The 21,833-nt window shown below is 40.5% G+C and overlaps 1 protein-coding gene across 1 annotated transcript in view; it reads right to left on the reverse strand.

The window, feature by feature from the left end:
- Positions 1–1,294: 1,294 nt before the first annotated feature.
- Positions 1,295–21,833, reverse strand: part of DENND6A (DENN domain containing 6A) — a 64,966-nt gene continuing 44,427 nt past the window's right edge. The window contains exons 12-20 of the mRNA XM_027863826.1: positions 18,432–18,526; positions 10,365–10,430; positions 10,216–10,280; positions 8,595–8,684; positions 5,606–5,659; positions 5,386–5,495; positions 5,125–5,227; positions 4,180–4,254; positions 1,295–3,448 (exon numbers count right to left, since the gene is read on the reverse strand). Coding sequence (XP_027719627.1) covers positions 3,317–3,448; positions 4,180–4,254; positions 5,125–5,227; positions 5,386–5,495; positions 5,606–5,659; positions 8,595–8,684; positions 10,216–10,280; positions 10,365–10,430; positions 18,432–18,526 — 790 coding nt within the window. The 3' untranslated portion in view covers positions 1,295–3,316. The remainder of the gene's footprint in view (positions 3,449–4,179; positions 4,255–5,124; positions 5,228–5,385; positions 5,496–5,605; positions 5,660–8,594; positions 8,685–10,215; positions 10,281–10,364; positions 10,431–18,431; positions 18,527–21,833) is intronic.

A 21,833-nucleotide genomic window follows, 5' to 3' on the forward strand; every position in this document is an offset into this window, starting at 1 on the left:
CTGCTGGTACTGCTTTGAAAATTGAAAATGAGTGTTTCTGGTGAGTGGCGGCCCACATCGGGAACTTAGAGAGGGGACAAACTTCAAATAGTTGAAAATCAGATCTAGCAAGGGAAATGTCCCCCACACACTACAAGCGCTGCTTCTGAAATCCAAGCATCAGAGAAACAACAGCGAAGGCAAAACTCACTTAAAAGCTGTTTATCAAACCACAATGGAATTTGGAATGAATCTGAAAGTGCTCATTCTGTAGTATATACCAGCTTCTTTCATGCATCTCAAGGAATCAAATAATTAGAAGACGTTGTAGGAAGAAATTCTAGAATCGGTACTGTGCAAACAACAGATGCTTGATGCTATTTGCACAGGATGGTACTATATCTTTAATATGTCAACGAATCTCTTATCTCATCGATGTTAACTTCTCTGGGATCAGTTTTACTCCACTCATTTTTGTAGCCAAGTCTAATGAATCATTTATTCAACAAAGCCTGAGCACCTCAGGAGGCAACTTGGGCAGGTCCTCTCCCAGTTTTACACCAGAGGAAGCCGTGTTTGACAGATGAAGTGACTCAGCCATTATCCCATATGCAGTAAGTTTTAGAGGTGGAATTTAAGTAAAAAGGGGCAGAAAGGACAATCTAATGCTCAGCATTTTTCCCCCTGAAATACCATCTAGTGGCTCATCACAGCCTGGAGGTGGCCCTGGTTTTCTCAAAGGCAATCTGCCAGATCTTGCCACGAAGGCCCAGTGAAGGCCAGGAGTCTGTCATCCAACCGCAGCAGCTCGTCACCAAGCTGGCTACTTCAGGATGATGCATTTCCCAGCATAGAGGGGCTACAGAAGGGCTACAATCTGTGTTATGGCAGGTAGGACCTGCACAGACAAGTTACAGATCTTTGGAATATGGAAGATGGCTACCCACCTAGAAGCAGCAAAGTGGTTGCTGGGCCTGGAAGAACTTAGTTCAAGTGTGGCCTCAGATACTTTGTAACTGTGTAACCCTGGGTGAATCACTTAACCTTTGCCTCAGTTTCTTTAACTGTAAAGGGGATAATAATAAACCCTACCTTCCAAGTTGATGTAAGGATCAAATTGAGATATTTGTGAAGTGCTTAGAATATCTTCTTGCATATATGAGGTGTCATATAAATGTTTATTCCCTTCTCTCCCCTCGTGAGGATCAAATGGATTTATATTTGTAAAGTGCTTAAGCACAATGGCTGGCATACAGGAGGCACTTAATAAATGTTTGTTTCCTTCTTTCCCCAAAATGACATACAATATTCCAAAAACTTTTAACACACAAGACTTTTAATCATCCACTCGCAGACTGTGACCACAAATTCCTCCTCCTCCGAACCTCTGTTCATTTCCTCAGTCAGTAGAAGGCACAGAACATTCCAGAGCAGCCATAAAGCCAGGACTTTTTCAGATGCTGGTGATGGTAGCCACAAGATGTGAGGGGCTTCAGACTTTAAACAGTGGTTTCTCTGACATAAGAAAATCATCGAAAAATTAAAAGCTTTAAATCAATCTCAACTTCCTAGTAATTTTATGGTCCTTTACAAATTCATAATTTTTAGACAAGCAGTAAGCAATGGCAACATGATATGGTTGTCAATATGTATTAGGCTGCAGATAAATACAGTACTTAAATGTAAAGAAACTACCGCCATACTAATAGGCAATCTTTAACTTGGCTACTCTTTAACTGTGCAAAACAATGTATCATATAGTGGCATAATTTTAAAGACATTCATGATACAACACTAAGAGATTTCAACTTCTGGTCACAAATTGCATACAAACTGTATGAATAGTAAAATACATCTTTTTAAAAAATATACAATGGTGACCATTTGTACCTAAATAATGCTTCTCAGAAATATATGAAATCCTTTATAATACAAAAGTAATTAATTGCCCCTTTCCCCCAAGGAGAACTGCAGGCTAACAAAATACCTCACCTGATCCCAGGCAAACTCTTTATTTAAAATAGGATAATAAGAGCCTATTTTTGTAACTTTGAGGTATGAGCTAAGACACCGTATCCACGAGGAAAAGGTTTATGTAATCAGATTCTCCTGGTGAGGAAGCAGCCTGAGAGTCAGAACCAACCGAGAACAACTCTTACCTCTTACTCATTTTTCTTCTCCTAATGATTGCAAACAAATTTGATTTTCTAGAGAGTGGTGGGATACAGAGCTAGTTACAAACAGACTGCTGGGCCTATTTTTGAGCAGCTTTCGAAGAGGACTCATTCTCAAATGCAAACCCAACAAGTGGTATTTTACCAGCCCATCTGCTGTAGTTTCTTGGCATGGTGGATACGTGGTCCAAAAGGCAATTACGACAGAAGACAAAGGATCTGATGTCAGTCGACAGAAGAAAAAACACTAAATTAGGACGCAGGTTATTTTTAAAGACAAAACAATGACACTGAGGTTTAAATCGATACAAAGATGACAACACAAAAGGTCTGTGAATGCTCTTTTCCTAAGAATATTTTAGTTAAAAATACTTTCGCTGTGAGGTTTGTAAGTTAGGAGAGATGGCTTTGAGAACAAGCACCCAAGCTAGTTCATTTAAAGGGTAAAAGGTAACAGCTTCTCCTTCCAAATCCATGATTAGTTTGAGACACCTTTCCATCTTTAGAGAATTAGTAAATTTTTAAAATAGCAAAGAAAATAATGGAATGAAAAAGTGTAGGGCAATAAAAACATCGCTATCAATAAATGTTTTGGGAAGGAGGCATCCGTGATCTGTAGGCAACGATCACTCAGTAAAATACTCGGTAAGTTTTGCAGCAGGGGTGAGTCAAGACCAGCAGCTCAGTTTGTGAAAATGTAGGAAAAAGGAAGGCACTAATTACACATTAATTAGTTATAACTACACTAGGACAGCTTGAGACTTTTTCCTTCCTTTAAAAAAACATGTAGCCAGTGTGACCAAGACATTGTTTCTCCCTGAGTTGTCCCATGTTTTGACATGACTGGGCCCAGCAGCACCAGCGTTCAAAGGCTGCAATACCAGCACTGCAGTCTGGGCTCTCACTGGGCCGGCTTCAGCCCCCCAGGCCTGGCTCAAGAGCACCTGCCTTAAGCACAATTCACAGCCCAGAAGGGCCACTACCTGAGCCGACTTCCACACTTCAAAATAATGCAAACATTAGAGTCATTAGAAAACAGCACGCTTGCTGTCCTCCCGGCTCCTCCACCATGTTGCTGGGTTTCCTTGGGGCATCTTTTCGTTGTGTCTTGGGGCTGCCCTGTTGCACCATTCTTCTCATCTGGGAAACGCAGGAGGCAGCCCTCACTCCGTGCCAGTTTTGAGCAGTATACCCTGCAGGTCTTCTGGCAGTGCTAAAATAATTGCATCTATGTGAGTCCGTAACTTTTCCATAGTGCCAGGTTTCACAGGTAGGTGTTCTTGATGAGCCTGTAACTATATAAAGAACATGCAATAGCTTTTCATGGTCTCTACCTCAATCCAATAAACACTTATTAAATACCTACTGTATGCTAGGTACTGTGCTAAGCATTGTGGATACAATTAATAACGACAGTCCCTGCCTGCTCTCAAGTAGCTTACTTAATCTAAAGGATTAATTTACAATCTAAAATCATTTTAAAAGTTAATTGCTTAGGGACAGCTAGGTGGCACGGTGGATAGAGCTCTGACTTTGGAGTCCGGAGGACCTGCCTCAGACACTTGACACTAGCTGTGTGACCCTGGGCAAGTCACTTAACTCCGATTGCCTCACCAAAAAGAAAGAAAAAAAAAAGTTAATTGCTTAATTTGGAGCAAGGTTTTACATCTTATCTTAAAGAATTTTTAAACTGTCTGATGTAGAAAATTTTAAAGTGCCTTTCTCCTGCAATTTATAGCCTCCCTCAGCAGGTACTCTGTTGAATGGTATTAATGATGCACAGAGTCCGAATTCAATAACAACCCACACACAGAAGTGCTGGGGCTGATGAAAAGGGACGATGGTTTGTGAAGCTGACCTTGGCTTCCTTGTTTCTCATCTCAAAACGACAACCACATGTACTCAGTAGCTTTTATGTGTGGAGAGTGTACAAAGCGCTCCAGTCTCAAAGCCTGGCATTAAGAGCATTAAGAGCTGGTGAATTCCTCACACAAGTCAATCAGGTTTAATTCTCACATCTACCTACCAATTTACTCTTCAGCTTCAATACAAGGTCAACTGTTTCTACTTCGGTGTGTTTCTGGATCCAGAGAAGCAAATCCTATAAAAACATACCAACCCAAAAGAAGACATGTGTAGAAGTCTTTTGATACAGTTGTACATGCTGGTGGTTAAAATTAAAATGAGAAATTCTCTTTTCAAGAAGAAAGTAAGCAATCCCCCGGAACACAAAACTAATGAAATCAAGAGCGTGATCACCCTTCAGGCTTCTTCTCTGTGGCCTTTCCATTTATAATGAACACAAATAATGATTCAAATCAATGAGAGCCCCCAGCCTCTGCTTAGCCTTGAGTATAACACGTCATCTTGGAACCACAAACTCGTACCACTGACAGGGACCTCAGAGATCATCGAGACTCAATCCACCCTTTTTCCAAAGGAGCAAACTGAGGCTTGAGGAGGTGAAGTGACCTTGTGGAGGCCACATCCAGAGTCAGTGCGGAGCTACCACTGAAACAGAAGTCCCAATTCCCAAACCATCCAATCAACGGCACTGCCACCCCAAAACTAATGCTGCCGGCGACTCTGATCAGAGCTTCCTTCAACTGCGTTTCCCACTCAAACACCATTAGTGTCCACTGCTCTGTCAAAGGGCCTTCTAAATTAAGCAAAGCTTTTATATTTCAAAGTTTTTTATATAACAGTCTTTGATTCAATTTCACTAAACGAAAAAGTCCAGAAAGCTAGTGATCAAAAAAACCAATAAACATGTTCATCTAATTCCTATTCATATCCAATGCTGAATGTGGAATCTGTAGAATGGAGCTACCTATTTTGCATTTCTTCATATTAAGTAGAGATTCCAAAACATCTATAAGGGAGTATATTTTTCCACCTACAAACATACCCTTCAGCTTTGCTTTTAAAGGGACTGATATACAAAAGAAGTTTAAAAAAGGTGTTTTCTAACCTCTTCACAAAGAGCTTCTAAATGGAGTGCTTCCAGTTTCTGGGTCATCTCCTTCCTTCGGGTCCTGAACCAGCCATCAAAGTTTGGAGATTTTAGAAAATGTCTTAAAAGAGAGAGACAGAGAGAGAGAAACAGTGAAGCAAACATTAATTCTGACTTTGATGGTTCAGTGAACTATGCACAGGAGTGGAACTCAACATTCTGGCAGTCTGAGCCTTGAACTTGTGACTAACCTGCATGAGTACAGAAAAATTAACTGACCTGTAAAGTCCTCTCCAATCACCCTTCAACCTGGAGGTCAGCTGGGGTCCTGCCTTCTCAAGTGTTTTCATAAATTCTTCTGGAAGAAACTGTCTCAATTGGGGTGGACTCTAACGAAAAGACAGACTATTCAAGTACTGGAAATTAATATGTTCACGGAAGTTCATTCACAGGCTGGGAATCAATGAAATAAATTGGAACTTTGTGAAAACGTGCATACCTTCCATGGAGAAATGCTCTTTTGCAAAGGCATTAAGCTTGCGACGTATCTTTCCTGAAATGGGAAACAATCCAAGTTAATATAAGGGTCATGTGCCTTTGTTCTGCATTCTTGCCGTCAAGATTTATTCACCAGTGGCTTACTTCTGAAACATTTTCAGATCAAACTTCTAAACAGATCTGCTTATGGTGAAGTAAACACAATGACTAAAACAATGTAAATTGTAAGAAATAAAAAAGCAAAAAGAAACTGAATGCCACATAATAATGATCAAGCTTGTTCTTAAAAAATGAGAAAATGCAACTGCTTTAAAAGGGTAGGAGAACACGAGTTTAGAACACTGTATATTATGTCAGGCTCAATATGTCGGTTAGTTTTGCTAAAATGCCTTCTTTCCTCCTTTTTAAGATTTTTTTTTTTTAATCACAAAGCATGGTTCATTGGGTGGGAGAAAAGGACATATTCAGAAACAAAGGTGATGTAGAATCAAGACAGCAATGAAAATTTGAAATTCTATGTCTGCTTAAATCAAGGAGATGAAAAGATCAAAAACATTACCCTCCCCCAAACCTTCCTGAGCACCCCCATGGGAGTCCTACAAATTATTCTCTAAAATCCATTCTTACCTACATAATTAAAGAGCACAATGAACCTCCTGTTTCCCTATCACCAAAATAAAGGCCAAAATGAAAAGAGGGACTGTATTGGAAACACCCAATAGATGGATGTGGCCTGCTCATTCCAATCAAAGAATTCAAAGGTTTTCTCCCCAGTGACCCTGGAGTGTCTCTACCCCTACCCCATATCATGAGTAATGGCACCTAAATCTTGCATGAATTTAATAGAGGAAGCCTCCAACTACCAAAGATCCTCCCACTCAGAGATCCTCTATACTAGGGTTGACCTAGTAGAGAGCAGCTGTCCTTGAATCTGAGCTGGCCTCGAACTAAAAATGGCCACTCTCAGGACATCAGAAAACCAGTATCCTGGAACAGCACTGTCTCATCAGTTCCATTCTCTGACATAAATACATAAATCTCTAATGCCACAATAAATCTAGAAGGAATAAAATCTGCAGGAACATTAATCAGATGTATAGTTTTGTGGGCAGGGAAGGAAGTGTTAAAGAAAAGAAACAAAACATTTAAACATGAAATGATGAGAGAAGAAAGGAAAGGCTCCTCAGTGCTGACTGTATTGGTCTGAACAAGGAATAAGCCTTCTCTACCCTGAAATCCCCCAAAGCTGGATTTCATAAACTTCTCACGCAGCCTAGCATCAGCTCTTCATACCAAAGATGCAGTCTAAGTTTGCCAAGTCTCCTATCCGGCACCAGCCACAGCAGACAGAGCTTCCTTACTGCCCCTCCCACCCAATTGTGCTCTGCACCAGATACCCTTCATGCTGGTGCCAGCAAAGCAAAAGAGACAGATCTGCTCAGCTTGCAAGCCCCTTGGCTGGCAGCCCAGGCTAAGCTCCTAAGAAGTAAGATCTGACAGCAGGGCTCATCGAGGCTTCCCACTGCTGGACATCACGAAGTCTGGAGAAGATGTGTGCCATGAACACCAATGGACAGTCTACACCTGGTGCCGCTTTTGGGAGCTTAGCCTCCCTCTTGCAGATAGCTGACCCAGGGCTCTACACCCATCCAGAGAAACTGCCTCAAGCAGACAAGGAAGCATAAGAAGGACACAGGTCAGGGATTCCCTCAAGTAAGGGACTTTCCCCACCCTAAAAGTGAGGGGGCAAAGAGTAGGAGACAAGAGAGCAGCAACTGTGGGAGCCTCCATGGCCTCGAACAGCCCAAGTGCCCAGTCTGCCGGCAATCTGCCATCTCCCAGCTTTCACAGGTTCCCTTCAATAGTGTGACACCTTAGTATCATAATATTAAATTACTAACTGATAACAATTTAGGACGACATCTTTATGAAACTGAAGCGAATTTGTTTTTTTCAGGGCGGGGGTGAACCATTTCTCCCAATTTGGTTAAAATTTTTTTTTATTAGGTGTGATAACCATTCTATAAAAATCATTCTGGGGGCAGCTAGGTGGCGCAGTGAATAGAGCTCTGGCCTTGGAGTCAGGAGGACCTGAGTTCAAATCCAGCCTCAGACACTTAACTAGCTGTGTGACCTTAGGCAAGTCACCCCGATTGCCTCACCAAAAAAAAAAAGAAAAAAAAATAATAATAATTCTCAGTATATACCTATGTATTTTTCCTTTGAAAGAGATTTTATTCTAATGTTTATATCCTAGCCAACATGACAAATACAATGTTCACAAACTAAGTCTTATATGGAGTTCCAATTAGGTAAGGCACAGGAAAGGAAAAAGGTTAAGTCCAATACAGAGGCAAAGGAAATATCAAAACAGAGCTAGAGCTGGAAGAATCAGAGATGCTGTGAGATCCAAGTTTGCTTCAGTAAAAACTAAGGGGCTGAAAGCAGAGTCTTTGCCCCAAACCAGTGTTGCCTGACAGAGGAAAACAGAGAATGCTAAGTTATCAATGCCCTGGTCCCTACACTACAGTTCCCACAGTAGGTACTCATTCAAATGCCGAATTAAAGTGGACATGATACATAGTTCAAGTCAGGTAAATTACAATGATTGGATAATTCTATATTCTACCTAAGAATAATAGTTTGGGGAGAGGAGAAGCAGAGATCCAACCAAGAAATTCTTTTTTTTTAATATTTACAAATTTTTAAAATTTAAATATTTATTTTTAGTTTTCAACATTCACTTCCACAAGATTCTGAGTTCCAAATTTTCTCCCTATCTCACCCCTTCCCCCACCCCAAGATGGCATTCATTCTGAATACCCCTTCCCCTAATCTGACTCCCTTCTATCACCTCCCCGCTTCTCTTATCTCCTTCCCCTTCTATTTTCCTATAGGGCAAGATAGATTTCTATATCCCATTGCCAGTATACGAAGAAATTCTTGAATGTCTTCAACACACATAGTACAGTCTACATTTGTTAATTTACCAATGGAATGATGAAACTCTGTGTCAATTCCAAGAAATAACGTCGAAGAATTACACTTTGGGCCTCAGAAGGACGCTTCTGCTGTACTCCCTGAAAAAGAAAACCAAATCTGTAATCTATCTTCAATTGTTTTGTAAAGAAGCAAAGTGTCCTTAAAGATGAAGGTTCTAATTCATAGAAAAATGACCATTTCTCCTTATTACAAAAACTCAGAACTCTAGCATGAAAACATAGGATTTATATAACTCATTTATATGATCTGTGTGTATGTATGTATGTATGTGTGTTTACATACACACACACACACACATATCTCCTGTGAAGTCTTCCAAAAATCTGTGTCAAGGTTAACACTAACTAGATTGCTTTGGCTCTATGAAATCTCCTGACATCAGCTCCAAAATCTCAATCCACATGGAAAAAAACCCCTCTCCTATCTTGGTGCCACGGCTCCAGTGCTCAATGAATAATAAATCTGTCCACTTGTGTCTTTGATGAATGAATTAAAGAAGCAGCATTTCTTCAGGGCGCACTAGGAGCCTTGACTATGTGCCGAGCACTGGGGATCCAAAGAGTAAACTGAGTGCATCCCTGCCCTCAAGGAGCTGGCAAAACCTGGAGGAGGGTCCAGCTGCAGGACACCTAAGGAAAGACTCAGTGGTCCTGAGGGTACAAGGCAATGGTCTGGCATCTTGTTTAGTGTGACCTCCACTGATAATAATAATCATAGCTAACATATACTTAATGTCTACCATGTACCAGACACTGGGCCAAGTGCTTTACCAATCTTAAGGGATCATCTGATCCCTCACAACCACCCTCCACGCGAGGTGCTGTTATTGTCCCCATTTTACAATTGGGGAAACTAAGGTGAACAGAGGTTAAGTGACTTGCCCAAGGTCACGCTGCTAGTGTCTGACATTGGAGTTGAACTCTGGTCTTCCTGGCTCAAGGCCCTGCATTCTATCCACTGCACCACTTTATCCCCTTTTTACAGATGAGAGCAATTAATTACATGGATAACTCAGTTTGGAAGGTTTCAAGCCCATGCACAAGGTTCTTGTGAACCAAGAGAAATGAAGGAAGTAGAACCTGGAGAACAGGGTCCACAGTGGCTCCAAATACATAAACGGGAAACCATTGCTTGGAAAGGCAAGCAAGGCTTCAGTTAACTGCAGTGCCCTGTCTGGTTCTCCAAGAAGACATGAGGAAACACATTTCAAGCCTCTCAGCAGAAAGATGAGGGACTATGGGAGTGGAGGATTGAAAACACTCCCAGGTGTGGCCATTTTATCAGTGAGTTTTGCTTAAACGTTTCTTCTCTCTTCCAGTTCAAAGGAAGGTTCAGTGTATGTGGGGACTGGGATAAGATTGCAATTTCAAAAATAAAAGGCATCAGTAAAACTAAAAAAAAAATTTGACTGAAATAAACAGCTCATACTTATGTTCTACCTGCCCAGGAGAAAGAAGCCAGGTCAGTAATTGGAGAGTTGGTTAGATCACAAGCTTCTTGACTAAGAAGCTGTCACATTCGTGATGCTATTCCCTCCTGCCCCCACCCCCACCCCTCACCTGTACACGAAATTGAATAAATCTTTGTCAAATAAAAATTTTTAATTACCTTCTGTAATTGTTTTATGATATCTTCATCTCTATTTAAAAATGGCTTATAAGAGGTATAAACTCCTAGAGGGGGGAAAAAAAGGAAAGCAAGTTTTAAAAAACACCCCCACAAATCATGACAATATTTAAAAGAATAAAAGTTATTACCAGGCTTAGAATCCAAAGTCTTTAGGTTCTTCAGCTTTTTTACCTTGACCTGTTTGGGAATTTCACCTGCAAAAATTGTGAGAGGCTTGAAATTGTTCTAATTACATACATTATCAATTATAATCAACACAAAGAAAACACAGTCTTTTATGAGGCTAATTATCTCCATGCGGAATATCCAACTTCATTATTTAGCCAGGGATGTTATATCTAAAACAGTTTTCTTAAGTTCATGATGAATTGTTTTTTGAGCCTTCAGGTGTCACAGAATTACAGTACGGAGAAACTTGGAAACATTTATACCAAATACACAATCTTCCACTGAAATCCAGGGTCCCTTCATTATCTTCTCTTTACAAAAACCATTTTCTTTGCTTTTGAAATAGAGGGAAAAGTTTTTAATCCTATCTGAAACCCATGCACTGTTCCTCATGACAGCCACATCTCCAGGGACTTGGGTTCCTTGTGACAACTGAGTCTGTTTCATCGCTTTGAATGTGTGGATTTTTCTGACTTTCAAGATGCTGTCCCTGCCACATAGGAACTTATACTACACTAGGTGATCAAAGCGGACAATGGCACGACTGGCACAGCAAAACGTACCAACAATGGAAGTGAGGTAAGTCACGGAGGACCAACACAAACACATGGCATGGTCCTTTAGGAGGACAATGGGAACACTGACCCTGGGAATGAATGGAGGCTGGCAAGGAACCAAAGGATGTTGGGGGAGACAGACAGAACCACTGCTCTGCAGAGGCAGGACAATGACGAAGAAAGTCAGGGCTGCTCAGCTGCTACGTTGGTGGCTTCCACTTTGGACTGGAACAGAGCACAAAGAAGGCCAAGAGGGACTCAAGGGAACCTGCCTGCCCTCTATGAGGACAAGTAATCGAACCCAGATGTACCGAGAGAGCCGCCCCAGTGGCCTCTGAAAGGCAAAGAGCCAATATCACTTCATCAAGATCAGGTCCTGCCAGAGTCACTCCTTCTTTTTAGACAGAACTGCTAGACTCAGTGATCAAGAGATAAACATAGCACAGCAGCCAGAGGACCAGCCTTGGAGCCAGAAAGACTCCTCTGTTCAAATCCTGCCTTGGACATATACCAGATATGTGGCAAGGGCAAGTTCCTTAAACTCCCAGCACCCAGCAACCCTCTTAGACTGTAAATTACAGATTAGTTTGAGAGAAATTATTATTAAAAACCAATTATGGAGGAGATCCAGGTATTATCCGTGCCCTACTTCCTTGTTCACAGCCCAGCCTTTGAAGGACATTACTGACCTCTGCCAAAAATTTACCCCACCTAGACCACCTTATCTGGGTGAATTCCTGCTTGCCATGTGCTACTCAGGTTTGGTTGGGAATAAATTCTTTGATTAAATTACTCAAGGCTGGAGGTGATTTGGAAGTAAATGACAGGATCAAAGCCATGTCCCCCAGCCCTTCATTAGAAGAGGCCCACCTCATTATAATATTCATTCTCTCTCATTACTTGTTAACCAATCAGAGTTGATTACCACCCTCAGGAACACCCACTCTTCCAAGGACATATAAGCATTAAGTGGGTTCCATGAGGGGTCTCTGGCATTTGAGAGAGTCACTGACGCCTTTTATTAATAATATGCTAGCATCATTAATAACATGATTAACTACCCAGAAACTATGTCTCTTGAACTTTTTAAATGTCACAAGTCACAGACTGAATCAGTGGGGAAAACTTCCACAAATCCAAAGTGGACTAGACTTAGATTAGGGGAATGTTACAGATTTGGTTAACATAGATTTCAGCTAAGTGTCTGACAAAATTATCCCATGTTCTAGCAGAAAAGCCAGAGGGTTATGGCTAAACTCTAGAAGTATGATCATTAATGGTTTGACAGCTTGGCAGGAAGTATCCAGTGCAGCAGCCCAGGGATATGCACATGGCCCTGTGCAGCTTAATGTTTTCATCAATGATTTCAATAAAAGCAAAGATTTCATGTTTATCAAATTGCAGATGACTCCAAGCCTGGGGGAATGCGCTAACACACTGGATATGTCAGGATTCAAAAAGATCTTGAAAAGTTAGAACACTAGACCAAATCTAAGATAAAATTTAATAGGAAAAAATGTAAAGTCTTATACCTGGGTTCAAAAATTCAGCTCCATAAATACAAGATGAAGGAAACGTCACGGCTAGAAAGTAGCCTGTCTGAAAAAAGATCTGGGGGGGTTAAGGGGGCCACGAACTCACTATAAGCCTGCAGTGCCATATGCAACCAAGAGAGTTAATGTAATCTGAGGCTGCCCCGAGAGGCAATGTCCAGGGAAGGACAATTCTTCTGTCAGCTGCCTTGGTCAGAGCCCACCTGGAATTCTGGGTTCAGTTCTGGGCACCTGGTTGAAGAAAAACTGTGGCAAGCTAGAGACCATTCAAGACAGACCAACCAGGATTGTAAAAGGCCATGTAATGCAGGCATCAGCTGAAAGAACCAGAGCTGTTTAGGCCAGTGAAGAACAGCCATCAGATAGGAGGGAAACAGAAGAGCTGGCTGATCTTCAAGTAGATGAAAGTCAGTCAGCTAGAAGAGGGTTGTACTCATCCTGCTTGAGCCCAGCACAGAAGCTGCCAAGAGGCAAATGTATGTTTGATTTAAGAAAAAATGCTCCAAGTGCCCCACCTGCCAGTCCCGGCTAGGAAGGGCTGCCTCAGGAGGACTGGGTTATCACGCAGTGGGGACCTTCCAGTAGACACAGTGAGCCCTGAGCAAGAATATTGTTAAGGGAATTCTTTCTTATTCAGCTGCAGGCTGGCCTAGGCGCTTGTGACATGTCATGGTTTTCTCAGTCAATGTTAAGACAAACACTTCACCTTCAACACTTAAGGAATCAAGTCAAACTGGTCAGAAATTTACTAAGTTTTTAATTCATCATTTCAGATTCAATCTTTTTAAGGTAATAGGCACAAAGCAATTCTTTAAATTACAAAATATAATTACCCTATATTAATTTTAAGTGCCTAACACAGTGCCTGGCACATAGTAATCACACTTCGTAGAATAATGAAATTTCTCTTATTTTCAGTTTTATGATTTGTCCAACTACAACATAATCTTGTACACAATCTCAGGTCCCAAAAAAAAATCAACTTTGGCTCCATCCCAAATGTTGGATTTTGCAAGAACCGTCTACGCATCTGCAGCGGCTCTGAACGATGCCTTTTGTTAAGTTACTGAGCCACAGCCCACAGCTCCAAGGCTGACTGCTTATTCACACAAGGTAAAGCCCTACCTGATGTGTCTAGGCCTCCGACTCTATTCCCTATAAATACTGCACTCTTTTACAAGAGCCTCAGAGGTGAGCTGAAAAAGCTCCAGAGAAGGGGTCAGCAGTTTAATTATGCAACCTCTCCAAGACGGAGCACAAAATAAGCCTGTGCAGCAGCGGCCCAGTGACTAGTCTACTTTCTGGCCAAAAGCTGAAGTGCCCAAAGGCTCCGAGCACACACAGGCTCTTCATGTGGCGGGTTCTACACAGGCTTCAGCTTCCCATCCTCCAGCTCCCACTACAGAAAATCCCAGCGGCAGAGACTCTGCTGTCCATCAATCACCTAATCAAGGACAGACGAGCGTGAGCAAGATGGCCACCAGGTCACGGGATCATAAAATCAGGGATTCAGACGTGGGAAATCCCTCAAAGGCCACTGAGTACAACCCTCTCATTCTGCAGGTGAGAAAACGGACGTTTAATTGACGTGCCCAGAGTCACCCAGCCAGGAACTGTCAGAAATGAGATTTGAGCCCCATTCTTCCTGACTCCAAGTCCACTACCCTCCCCATTATTCATTCCACCATAGTTCATTCTTATCCCATGGCAAACTACTACATAAACAGGTAAAAATAGGACATGGCCATCAGCTCTAAGCAACCCAGTTCTGCTTGTACAGTGGCAGACAAGTGGCACTAAAAAGAACAGTGGAGACGAAGAACCCTAACCCTTGGAGACTGTTTCCAAACATCAATCTAACTGCTGAAATGCTAACTGTAATCCCTTTGTCCAACAACCAAAAAAGTGAGGAAATACCAGAGAAATTAAACCACAGTGATATTGACATTTTCAAAATGAAACAAAAAAGAAGTAACAAGTTACCACTAAATGGAAAACTGGTTAGCAGATTCTGCTTGGCAAGGCAAAGAAAGGAGTGGCAGCGTTTCATTTTAAATAAAACAAAGGAGGCAGAGCGACCCAACTGAGCAAAAGAATTCCTCAAGGTGTTTCCCTAAGATTTTTTAAATTTAACTTAGATAAGTACTTTTTTTTTCTTTCAAGGCAAGGTTGATAAATTCCATTAAGCACTTCATTGCTAGCTAGGAGGGCAGTAATCCGCTTCTGGTAGCCCTGCCTCTCACTTTGCTTCTTCTCTCCAATCCTTTTCTTCCTTTCCCGAGGCTCAGATGACAGGACTGTCAGCTTGAGATGGTCCTCTCAAGTCAACCAATTTTTCTTTTAGGGGCCCACAAGGTCTGCACTAGGCAAACACCTGCCAGGAGTGGTCGTTCCTCTACGTCTGCGATTTTGACATCATATTTCTAAAGGAGAGGTAGCGTATGAAGGAGAGCTTTTACTTTTTATTCCTGCACTGGGCTGAATTTCTAGACAATAGCTGCAGACCCAGTTCACTGCTCCACAGTCGGAGCTATTCCAGGACTGACTGGTGCCTTAGAAAAAAACAGACTTAACGGGAGCAAAAATCCTTTTTATCTCCTCTTTTGAATCATCTTTTTTGCTACTTAGAATCTTTAAATTTTAGAGCACGAAAGGACTTTAGTGACACTACCATCCAAGCCCCTTTTTTAACAGATGATGATTTATTAGTGTAGTCAGTCCATGTACTTTGTAAGGGCAGCTGATTTATTGGACTATCCACTGATGAGTGTCTGTTGTGTTAAAGCAAGATAAATGAATAATATTTTTCCATAAGAAAAATGTCCTCTTTCAGAAAAGGGCTAAATTTCTTATCTGGATCCTTATTTTTTCTAGTGCAGACATAACTTATATAAAAGATCTTACCCTGCTAATGACTTCATGATAAAGTTCTATTAATCTCTGTACAGAAATCATGGAGAGAGGCTTTTTCCACTGGAAAAAAAAGAAAATTAACAATAGAAGACTATATTACAATCACCTAAAGCGTTTCGATTAGTAGGACAAATCTGCTGAAATCAAATATCAGTATGGGACAGCAGTTGGAGGAGGGTGAAGGGACAGACTTGTTTCTTACAGCCTGCCCATCTGCATTGGGAGAGGGAGCTTCCTTAAACCTATGAAATAACGGTTCTGGACCAAAAACCATTCCCTCTGGTATATTCGACCACCTCAGTCTAAAGCAGGGCTTCTTAAACTTTCTCCACTCATGACCCCTTCAGCATTTCTTAAACTGAGGTCCCGACCCCATATGGGGTCTAAAGACTCTATAGGACCTCATTCTTTAAGAAGGGTGGTCTTCAATGTGCAAATATGTTTAATAGGAATGTATACCTAGAGCCTATATCAGATTGCACACCGTCTTGGAGGGGGGAGGATTTAAAACTCAAAAGCATATGGAAGTGATTGTTGAAAATGAAAAATCAATAAAAAATTAAATAAAAAGCATGGGAGCAAGCACAAAAAAAAAGGGTGGTCTTTCTAAACCTGGTCAAAGCAAACAATCTAGAACTTTTAAACTATTTTCAAGGCAAACAAGATTACCTTTTTACATATGGAAAATAAGCATATTTACGCAACTAAGGATTTCAGTGAAAGATAAAAGTATAATCAGTTTGTATTAAGTGAATGAAAGTACTTGTTACAAATTATCTTGTAATATCTCTAGCTAGACTTGTTTCTGAGTACCTTAAAACAATTTTACAAAATTAAGAAACTTTTTTAGGTATAACATCCCAGATTAAATACCAAAGATCCAAAGGGAGAAAATGAGTTTGTCCACTACCATGTGAAACAGAAATCAAAATTTATCAATGAAGAACATCATACATGGTCATTCTTTTAGTATCTACCTATTAATAAAACATCCAAAACCATCTGAAAATTATGAAATAACAAATATCCAACTTAAAATTTATTCAAGTAATTTTTTGAATGAGTAAATGAAAAACATTAATGAGTGCTTACAATATGCCCAGCACTACATGAAACAGTGGCTACATAAATACAGACATGAGATATTCCTTGTCCTCAAGAAGTTTACATTTGAATAGGGGGAGACAAACTATAAAGTGGAGTGATAGCCAGGGAGGGGTGTTTGATGGTCTACATCCAAAGGGCAACATTGCTAGTCTTGGTGAGGAATATAAAGATCTGAATCAGGCCTAGGGGTCAGCAAAGCAGGTGGGTGAGGGTTATGGTGCAACTCCTTTTAATATATTTTTTTAAATGAACATATTTTGGGGGCAGCTAGGTGGCGCAGTGGCTAGAGCTCTGGCCTTGGAGTCAGGAGGACTTGAGTTCAAATCCAGCCTCAGACACATAACACTTACTAGCTATATGACCCTGAGCAAGTCACTTAACCCCGATTGTCTCACCAAAAAAAAAAAAAGAAAAAAGAAAAAGATAAACGAACATATTTTGAACATGAGAAAATTCCACTTTACCCATAGAATTTTGTGTTTATTTTGTGATGCAATGTTGCACGATGCTCAGTAAGGCCTCCGTTGTTCTGGAAGGCACTTACAACAGGCACAACTGTCAAGCCTTGCCTAAGATGCACAAATGCCTTATCCGTGATCTGAAAAGCCTGCTCGAAAGTCCATGCCCCAAAGCAGCTTATAAAGTAGCGATGATTCTTCTTGATCCTTACAACTTAATAACACTGTTTTACAACTAAGATCAATTTTATTCTGAGAACTCTTGCAGCATTGTGCACCTCATGATAACTGAAATGAAGGGATTACAACAACTAGGGCACCCCGTGCTGAAGTAGAAAGCATTTTCTCAACGCCTCCTCTACTGCACCCTCCCCCACCATCCCTTTCTCTACCCTAAGAGTTCAGGCTCTTCTGACCTCTCACCAAGACTACAGCAGGAGCCTCCTAACTGGGTACCCTGATTCAACTCCTCTTCTACCTCTAACCCAACTCCAGATGGCGGCCAAAGTGACATTGCTAATGACTACATCACTCCCTGACTCAAGAAACTCTGAGAGCTCCCTAGTGCTTCTATAAAAAAATGCACACTTCTCGGTGTGGTATTCAAAGCCTTTCACAATACTTGTCTAGGCTTGTAACTCTCCATTCCTCTTTGAGAACGCTACCTTCCAGCCACAATGACAGCCCTCACTCCGTCCTGTCTCTGTGCCTCAGCAGCCTGTCCTGCCATGCCTGAAATGCCTTCCTTTCCTCCCTTACCTCCACTTCCACCTTCTTCGAATCCCTGGTCCCCCAGGGCTTAGTTCAAGTCCTGTCTCACCAAGCTGCCTGTGCCACCATCCCAGAAATTACTCCATGTTTACTGCTTACCACTAGAGGGGCATGTTATGGGCCCTTTCAGAATGTAAGCTCCTAAGGGCAGCTAGATGGCGCAGTGGATAGAGCACTGGCCCTGGAGTCTGGAGGACCTGAGTTCAAATCTGGCCTCAGACACTTGACACTTACTAGCTATGTGACCCTGGGCAAGTCATTTAACTCCATTGCCTAGCCAAAAAAAAAAACACGTAAGCTCCTTTGGGTCAGACTTCTATTTCTGTCTTTATATGCCACTGCCGAGATCAGTACTTAGCACATAATAGGCACTTAAGAAATTCTTGTTGATTCATATATAAAAATAGATCTACATCCTAACATTCCATTCTATTCCTAGTCATCACTCAGTTTCTATACACTATTAATACAATTAGTATTAGTGGAAATAAAGAATCCCACATATAGATACATACATTATGCCAACAAATATTCCTTTCTACCAGTTCACTCTCCAATTACATGATAGAAGCATCAATTAAACAAAATTTGACTCAATTTGACCAAAGTCTGAAAGCAGAAGGGTGGAAAGGAACTCAGAAAAACTGAACATAAAGAGCATACTTTACCTGCCAGTTTAATATCTCCTATTCGAATGATGTGCGGCCAGTGCTGGAGTGTTTTAGCAAAAAAAGGGTTGGTCACTCCTAAAATAACTGAGGGCCTAGATTTTTAAAAAAGACAAAAACAAAAAAAAAAAAACAAAAAAAAAGCATGTTCAATAGGTACAACAAAGTTAAACTTAATCTATAGAAAAGAAAACAAAGAAACTATTGAAATTCCTTTATTCCAATGATAATGGGAAAGATCCTTTCCCTCAATAAATCTTTTTCTTCCTATTATTAATGACTCTCAAGATACAAAGTAACTATGTTTGGATAACTGGAAACAAAGAGCATCTAGCAAAAGTTTCATCTTCCAGTCAAGATGGCGGATGGAACCACAGGAACCAAGGCCAGACTCCAAACTCTACACGTCACCCTCAAAAACATGATGAAACAAGGACAAAGTGGAGGAGGGGCTGGCCTTGGCAAGGCTGGAGGAGACAAGAAGAGAACATGGGACCATGCAAAAGGCTCCATTCTGAAATATGGAACAGGGAAGATGAGGAGGCTCCAAGAAGACATCCTCTATTTTCTGAGTAAATTAGGAAGAGAACTCCTCTACTGAGAATAAGTGGGTGGGGAGGCATACGGATGCCTGGAGGGAAAGGGAAAGTTTTGGAAAACAGTCAATTGGAGAGAATTAAAGTACTGTCACTGAGCAGTCATGCCAGATAAGACTAAATAATGAGATGATAACATTTGCAGTAAATAATAATTAGCTAAGTAAAACTCATCAAATGAGTAAGTGAAAATAAATTATTAAAATAAGATTATATAAGAAATACACATTTTTTTGTATATAAAAATCTACTGGACGCAACCAAAGTAGTATTAAGAAGCAAACATATCAAAAAAAATTGAGTCTGCTCCTAAACTTTAAGAAAGAAACAAAGAAATAAACCAACTGTAATGGAAACAGGCATAATCAGGAGGGAAGTAAATATGAATGAAAATAAGGAAATGTTAATGATAAATCCAAATAGCTAATTTGTTTTGTTTTCTTTTAATACAAAAAAGTTAGCAAGTCTAATTCCAAACTAAAAGCAAATCCAAATCACTAAAACTGGGGGGCTGGGGGGCTGGAAGGGCAAAATAAAGAAAGAAAATTCTCAGAAGTTACTATACACGGCTCTTTACTAATAAATCCGAGAACCCAAACTAAAGGAATGATTATCTACAGAAGCATAAAATATTAAAATTAACAACAACAACAAAAAGAGTAGATAACCTAAAAAGAGCAATCTTAAAAGGAAAAGAATCAGTCCAGCAATTAAACAGGTACTCTGGAAAAATACACAGATGATTTCACAGGAGAACATCAGCAAAATTTTAGAGAACAAGCAAATCCTACCTGTAGAGATTTTAAATATCAAGAAATATGAAAAGCTACTTGTTTCTATGGAATGAATATCATTTTGACCTCTAAAATAAAAATAAAAAGTTAAAAAAGAATTTTTTTAACCTGATATTATTAATGGATACCAATGGGAAAGTATTCAATAAAATATTCAAACAGAACATAGCAGCACATCCAAAAAATTATCTATCACAAGCAAGATTAATAAACGGAACATGAGAGTGATTGGATACCAAGAACAAAATCAATAGAAAAACCATATCAATAAGAAAAAAAAATAACTGGTCGTTATTAAAGATAATACAAAAAAGAAGAGAAAGAAAAGAGTGTCAATGTATGACAGAAAATAAACAGAAGACAGCAGAAGGAAGTCCAAAAGGGGACACAGATGGAGGACACAGTTGGACACAGCTGAAACGACCAAGTGAAATTTAAATTATACAAAAAGTATACAGTAGAAAAAAACACCACAGAAACAAAAGTTTGCAGTTTCATATACAATTCCCTTTTAAAATTTTTCTTTGTATAATGAAATGTTAATGTCTATTAATGTTTATTAACTTCAACAATAAACATTTTAATTAGTTGGTTTTTTTCCCCAAATCCAAAGGCCTTTTTCAGTTTTGATCCTTCTCGACTTTTCTGCAGTATCTGACACTACAATCCCTCTTTCTCCGCTCCTGGATACTCTTTCTTCTCTAAGCTGTCAAGATGCTGCTTTTTGTCCTCCCCCCTGTCTGACCATTTCCCCTGCTTCTCCTTTACTGGACCACCACCATCACATGCTTTGGCTGAAGTGGACCCCAAAGCTCTATTCAGGACCTCTCTTCTCTCTCTACACTCTCTCAGGTGGCAACCTCACCAGCATGGGTTTAATCATCATGTCTATGTGGACAATGCCCAAATTCATACATATCCTGGCTTAATACATCTCTGAGCTCTGGTCTCCTATCACTACCTGCCTATTGGACATTTTGATTTTGATTTCCTGTAGGTATCTCCAATTCAAAATGCTCAAAAGAGCGTTCACTATTTTATTGTCCATACTTGAATGCCAAGACAAACAAGATGAATATGTGTTTTAGAGAAAAGTTTGGAGTCATTAAAAGCACTGTGGAATTACCTAAATGCAATCCAATCCAGTCTCTCCTTGTGGACCCAGCTGAGGGTCACTCTGCAATGTATGCCAAGGCTAAATACACTCATGGACCCACTCCGAGTGCTGTCCACATAGGTGCCCATCTAAGTCTGGACAGCAGTTTCATTCGCTCGATTTCCTTGTGTGAACTTTCAGGGGGCATCAAATGTTTACAAATTTCATTTAGAAGCTCTCAGAGCGACTTCATCCACAAACAGGGGCATCCAGAGGGTGTCACCATCTCGGAGGAATCATTTTCTCATCCTGACTCTGCCCTGCACATTCTCCATGCCAGTGGAAAACCCTTCTGGTGAACATCCATGCCTCTGCTTTATGACTCGCCCAGAGTTGAAAATCAGAGGACAACTCAAAGCGGTCTCTGTTGTTGCACCTGTCAAGGAATCACGTGTGATCCTAACATTGCCAGACAATAGTCTATACAGCTGCATTTTATTTGGTCTAATCAAAAATCTTTTTTTTAAATAGCCAAACAATAAAGGAATTGAGATCCTGCCTTCTCTGCACCTTTCGCTCAACTAAACAACTCTAAAAAGGCAGAACTTGTAAAAGCTGGAATGTCCCTTTCACATCCATTCACCTCACTCAATGCATGAGTGGCTCATTCTTCTGAAAATTTTGTGGATTGGTAGTTATTCACAGACTCTCCATCACTTCTTTTTGGTCTTAATACCATCCGTTATTTTATTTTCACGCATTTATGATGCTCTCCTCTTTCAGATACAATAAGGATCAATTCCTCAATGACGTCAAAAGTGTGTCACCTCCAGCATGGACCTCGTTGTGCACATCTGGTATGTTTCAGCTACTCCTCCCACCTCCATTTGCTTTTAGAACATTTCCACTTCCCCAT

This window comes from Vombatus ursinus, unplaced genomic scaffold, assembly GCF_900497805.2.
Source record: "Vombatus ursinus unplaced genomic scaffold, bare-nosed wombat genome assembly UNPS02014773.1, whole genome shotgun sequence".
In the NCBI taxonomy this organism is placed as follows: Eukaryota; Metazoa; Chordata; class Mammalia; order Diprotodontia; family Vombatidae; genus Vombatus; species Vombatus ursinus.